General features: G+C 42.7%; 1 protein-coding gene across 1 annotated transcript in view; it reads left to right on the plus strand.

The window, feature by feature from the left end:
* WDR93 (WD repeat domain 93) overlaps positions 1-4230 on the plus strand; it is an 89172-nt gene extending 84942 nt beyond the window's left edge. The window contains exon 16 of the mRNA XM_060260069.1: positions 4115-4230. Within this exon, the coding sequence (XP_060116052.1) occupies positions 4115-4214 (100 nt within the window). The 3' untranslated portion in view covers positions 4215-4230. The remainder of the gene's footprint in view (positions 1-4114) is intronic.
* Positions 4231-6000: the final 1770 nt, after the last annotated feature.

The following is a 6000-nucleotide window of genomic DNA, read 5'->3' on the forward strand; positions in this document are numbered from 1 at the left end:
TATTAATTCTACATTAGAAAGAATTCAGAAGTAAAATTGAAATTTATTTGGCGTCCGGATTAATTTGATTGAAGATCAGTCTGAAAAATAAGATAAAAAATTATATATATATAATTTGTGTATGGTTGTATGATATTAACATGTATCATATTTTTGTTAGAACCCACACCACGGTGGAAGATTAAAAAACTGAAACGAAGTAATAAAAACCTGGGGTCTTCATATGGACTACTTGGGCTGAGACAAATTGCAGCGTGAGACTATTATTATATTGCCTAGTGTCAGGTGTTTTTCCTATAATTGCTTGGTCCAGCACAATACATCTCGTGCTCAGATCCCTGCAGATTAGTACAACTACTGTTCCAGACAACAATGGTGCCATAACTCTTTTAACAACATTAAATAGATGTGCTGTTTCAGACTCAGAGAGAAAAGTGGTGACTTCTTCATATAATGCACTTCTCCCCTCCACCCCCCTCAAATTATACTTTTAATATGTGGCTGCTTGTTCTGGGTAGATGCAATTACTCTCTGTGGTCACTAGATGGCACTGTGACACGAGCTTTACAGCTTTGAAGGCCTCATATATCCATTTTTTCTTATTTTTACAAAGTACTGTTCTGTTTTCATAGTCAAAATGTGCAAAACCAGTACCCCAAACAAATATTAAAAAGAGGAAATGCATATAATTCACACTTCCCCCTCTGATCATAAGAAGATGGGAAGCAGAGAAATAGCAGGCAGAGTCTTGGTCTTTAATCTTTCCCCTGGAAGCTGTTTTTCTTCACATCAAATTGCATGCATGCCTTGCAGCAAGTTTTTCTTCCAAAAGTGTCAACTGTACCACCTGTTCACTCAACAAACAGTCATCATTGGTTCCATTTATTTAAGGCTTCAGGTAGTTCAGACAGGTTGGACCAAGTCCAAGTTAAGACTAACATGCATCGGAGCATTAGGGGTATTATACTTTTGCAAAAACACGATAGCATGCCCCCCCTACTCTCTACAGACCCTTTTGCTTTGGGAACAATGGCAGTTCACACTATATTCCCAAGGTTGCATTCTTGATAAACATTGTTGCAATGGTACTAGTCTACTTTTGGTCTAAACAGCAGGTGCAAGATTTGAGAATGTCAAGAAGCAAGATAAGGCAAGAGTATAGCATTCATAAGCAGATATTGTCAGACGTTGGAGGTTCAAAGTAAACGGACTTCCATTTGTTGCAAAAGTTAAGACGTTTATTTGATATCTCAAAGTTCTGAACAAGCAAGAATTGGAACTGATAGCATTTAGTGAAAGAGACACAGTTTTAAACACTCACATCAAAGGGTTTCTAAACAATACTACATTCTCACACTTCTGTATTACAAGTAACACTTTCCCTACTTCTTATCACTTGTGGTTCTTCTTCTCACGGATGAGCCCTGCTGGTTCTCCTTGAGGCCTGCTATCTTCAAAGGGCTGTTGCTTTTGTTAGTACTATCCAAAGGAATTCACAGCGGGAATTAGTAACATCTCTAGAGCCGTTTGATATACAAGGCCTTTGTCTCATGGTTAGCAGCTAGTGCTCAAAATGGGGTTAGTCATGTCAAGAGGCAGGTTACAGGTTATGTTCAGTATAGTATCACATTCAGCATAATGTCAATAATATTCTCCAATGTCTGACAGATATTTCTCAAGTTTAGCTCTATCATGGCAAGGCACTTGACACAAAGGTTTGTATGTGGGTCTGTCTGTGCAAACATATATTAAGCATCCTCCAGGAGAATGGAAGTAGTTTTGGGGCAACTTTGGAGCAAGCGGGTTAAGGGTACTTTGTGAAATGTGAGGCTAGACTAGATATCATCGAGTCCCTTTAGATAGACCCTTATATTTGCTCCCCAGCTTCCTTAGGTCTTTATGCTTTCTGTGGCAAAATGCCCCATTATCTATCAGACTTAACCATTCCAAGTCATCACAGGGCATTTATGTTGGCTAGACTAAATGCGTTTCCCTCCAAAGTTTTACAAGGGAGATATCATCGAGTCACTTTTCACTCTGTTCCTGTGGAGCGAATATTCCCAACTCAATTCAGCATATATTGCTGGATTGTTCCTTTTATCATAATCTCCATAAAGATTTATTTTGCAAGCTTTCTTTCTTCCCAGATTTGTCTATTCTGCCACCCTGTTATTATTTATTGAATGATACTGAGGGGGAGGTTAGCGAGGCTGTGGCAAAAATTTTGGCTGACATCCTTAAATTTCAATCTGACCATGTATGAATGCATCTGTAAACTCGGTTTCATTTTGATTTTATCTCCAATATTTAAACTTTCATATTCTGTGTATTTTTATTTGCAACTGTTATGCCATTAAAGGTTTTGTATGGTATGGACTAGATGGGCCTCTGGTTTGATCAAGCATGAACCACTGATGAAAAAAATACTTCTCTCCCTGCTTTGGGGATTCACATGATCTCCTGCTGCTCAGGTGGGAAAGGACCATTGGGGGGAAGTAATATGCATTTGTATGTGACAGCTCTTTCCGTCTCATATCCAACAAATAATAATAATAATAATAAACTTTTATTTATATCCCGCCCTCCCCGCCAAATGACCAATTTCACCTAGACTCTTCAGCATCAAGGTCTCTCTGCCCTCCTGTTTTTACTAGTCACTGACCTTTTATTTATTTATTTAGAAGATTGGGATCTGCTTTTTAGTCTAATCCGTGCCACCATGGCAGTTAATGACTAAAAACATAGTATACAAACATGTTGTGTGGTTACAGTTTTGTATTGCTGCTGCATTTTTGTCATTGGTTGGGTTTTGTTCTTGCTGCCACTTTTATTGGTGTGCTTCTGAATTTCATTTTTGGAAACTTCCCTGAAGCCAAAAGAGGGGTGTAAGTATTTTAAATAACACCACACTGTGGGTGTTGTCCATTTTCAAAATGCAGGCTTCAACCAAGGAATAACCAGGTTGAAGACCAATGCAATTAAATCCACATGGACAATCGAAGCTGCCTTAAACCTGGAAATTAGACTTGTCGACTCAGACTGTTAATGGCACTTCAGAATCTCAGGCAGATGTCTTGCACATCACCCACTCCCTGATCCTTTTAGCTTGAGTTGCCAGGGATTGAACCTGGAACCTTCAGCAATGCCCAGCAGATGCTCTGTCACTGAGTCTTTCCCAGTTGAAAAATGAAGAGCTGTTTATGCAAATCTTTCTTGGCAAGTTACCACCACACTCCCAAGAACAGCAGCCGAGGAAGGTCTGCCCAGATCTCCCTATAGTCCTGATATTGCAGAGCTCTTGCTAGATGAAGTACTAGACCATGGTGCAATGCCCAGGGGTTATCTAAATCACCTCCCCACTCCCTGGAGGGAGGCCTGCCTAAGGGCTTGTTGCCAGGGCACATATGTTTCATTGCTGCCACCAGACCAGTTTGTTGATAGGGCCCAGTCCACCCTAGTTTTCCCCCCTCTAAGGGCTCGGCAGGTTTCCAGCTACCCCAAAGCTGGCTATGGTTTTTGCCTGCTCTAAATTAGGGCCAATAGGTACTAATGCCTTGCAAGCCACTGACACGCAGACAATTTAAACAAAGGTTTGAAGAAAGTTTTATTTAACAGGGCAGGTAATCCCCAACACAGTGTAAAAAAGAAAATAACAAAACCTAGCTAGCTATTACTTCAACCCTGGGGTAGATGGCAAAAGATTCAAGGAACCAGAGTCCTTCAGGAACTCCCTCCTGGGATGATCTGGCCACACTTCAGGGCTTCAGAGTTGTTGAGCTGACCCTCAGGTCAGTGCCACTCCTTGCCTCAGCAAGTAGACAAGGGCCCAGCTAGGAGAAAAGACTCCCTTTTTTCTAACCACTAGCCTTTAATTGACCATCAGGGACTAATCCCTTGTAGCTGGTGGCTCCACCCTGTGGCTACAGCAAAAAGGGGAATATCCTGGAAGACTTCAAGTCAATTTTAAAACTTTCCCCTGGGCACTACACATGGAGCCTAGTCTTGAGTAACTTCTCAGTTAACTGTCTGGAGAAGTGGGAAGGAGGGGCATGACAGGGCGGGCTCCTTCTTAAAGCCCTGGGAGCAGGAATCATGCTCTTTGTCTCTTTGCCAGCCTACAGCAACCGTCAGCAGTTAGCCAGCAGATGCCTGAGTGTTGGAGCCAGCTGCGGATATACATGGCCACCTTGCAAAGGGAGGCCCAGGAGAAGTGACGGGGCAGTGGTAGAAGTTTCGGTGAGATTTCCATTCCTAGAGGGAGAGGTTGGAGTGCAGTTCCTTTGCCCAGCACCAAAGGCAATCAGTTCTTTCCCTGTCCCTAGTAGGTGGTGCCCTGACCTGGATGCCCCAGGCTAGCCTAATCTCATCAGATCTTGGAAGCTAAACAGGGTCAGCCTTGACTAGGAGACCACCAAGGAATACAAGGGCTCTTACACAGATGCAAGCAATGACAAACCACCTCTGTTCATAAGTCTTGCATTGAAAATGCTGTAGGGTTGCCATACGTTCACTGTGACTTGACAGCCCTTTCTGCCATCGGGGAGGCTGGAGGATGATTTCTCAAAGGCCATTTCTCAAAGAAAATCTATATCAACCTTTGCATCCTCTTCCCTCCCCCCAACCCAAAACTAGGAGGGATGAGCTCCCTTAGTCCTTACTGAGGTCCTGAACTAGCATTAGAATAGAAGATGATGATGATATTGATTTATATCCCGCCCTCCACTCTGAAGAGTCTCAGAGCGGCTCACAATCTCCTTTACCTTCCTCCTCCACAAGACACTCTGTGAGGTGGGTGGGGCTGAGAGGGCTCTCACATCAGCTGCCCTTTCAAGGACAACCTCTGCCAGAGCTATGGCTGACCCAAGGCCATTCCAGCAGTTGCAAGTGGAGGAGTGGGGAATCAAACCCGGTTCTCCCAGATAAGAGTCCGCGCATTTAACCACTACACCAAACTGGCTCTCCTTATCTCATTCTGTCTGTCTCTCTCACACACATCCTATAAGTTCTACTAAATTCAATGGGGCTTGATATTAGCTGATCATGCATAAGTTATTTTTATTATGATGATGGTTTGGAATAGCAAAATACCCATGAATTTGAGGGTATGGGGGTATGCAGAAAAAATTGAGCAAAGGAGTGGAAGAGAAACAGGCTTGCTTTCCCAAAACTGCCCCTCCCTTAGTTCTCCCAAGCTACATGAATTCTGTTTCTTGGCTGCTAGAAAGAGTGACTGTTTAGCTAAGGCCACATCTTGCTGTCCAATCAGCTTGCTTATTTTTTCTGTTCTGGTTTTTTGCCTAGGCAGAGTTGAAGATATGGAACACTGACCGGAACAGCAGAGCCAAAGGATCCACCAGTTAGTCTACTCTGCGCATCAAATGTTAATTCAACACGGACAACATTCATTCTGTTGAAGCTGGTGCTTTATAAGACCCATCTCTGAGCATTAACCTGGCTCCTCTGCCCTCTGCCCTTTTCATACTTTCTAAAATATTATCTTTCTGCTCATACACAGTAAAGAGCCTTTGGGAGAGGGTTAAGGATTGAACCTGAGAGATGACTGTGTCCAGATCAGAAAGAGATGGTCAGTCCCCCAGCCCTTTGAGGTGTCATTATATTAACATATAATGAATGTCAAGGAAAGGCAAGGGAGAAGCTGACTGAAGTCCTGCTGAGCAGCCAACTTGCTGAGCAACTGAAGCAGGAGTTGCTATGAAACACAGAAAAATCTTTGGATAGAGGTTTTCCTCTACTTTTCTCTCCCCTCTTCCTATGAATTATTACACCAGCATAATGGGGGAGGGAAATCTTTAAAATAATACAGGTCACCAGAATACCTTTATTCAAAAATGAAACATCTTGCACACCATCTACACAGGAAAGTGACAGAGTATGGTATGTATATGTAGATATATCGCTTCCAGTTTCAGTGCCTTTTAAGGATGGAGATCAAGATGGGTAGCCATGCTAGGGGTAGCCATGCTAGTCTGCCTGTAGCAC

This window comes from Heteronotia binoei, chromosome 19 (genome assembly GCF_032191835.1).
Source record: "Heteronotia binoei isolate CCM8104 ecotype False Entrance Well chromosome 19, APGP_CSIRO_Hbin_v1, whole genome shotgun sequence".
In the NCBI taxonomy this organism is placed as follows: domain Eukaryota; kingdom Metazoa; phylum Chordata; class Lepidosauria; order Squamata; family Gekkonidae; genus Heteronotia; species Heteronotia binoei.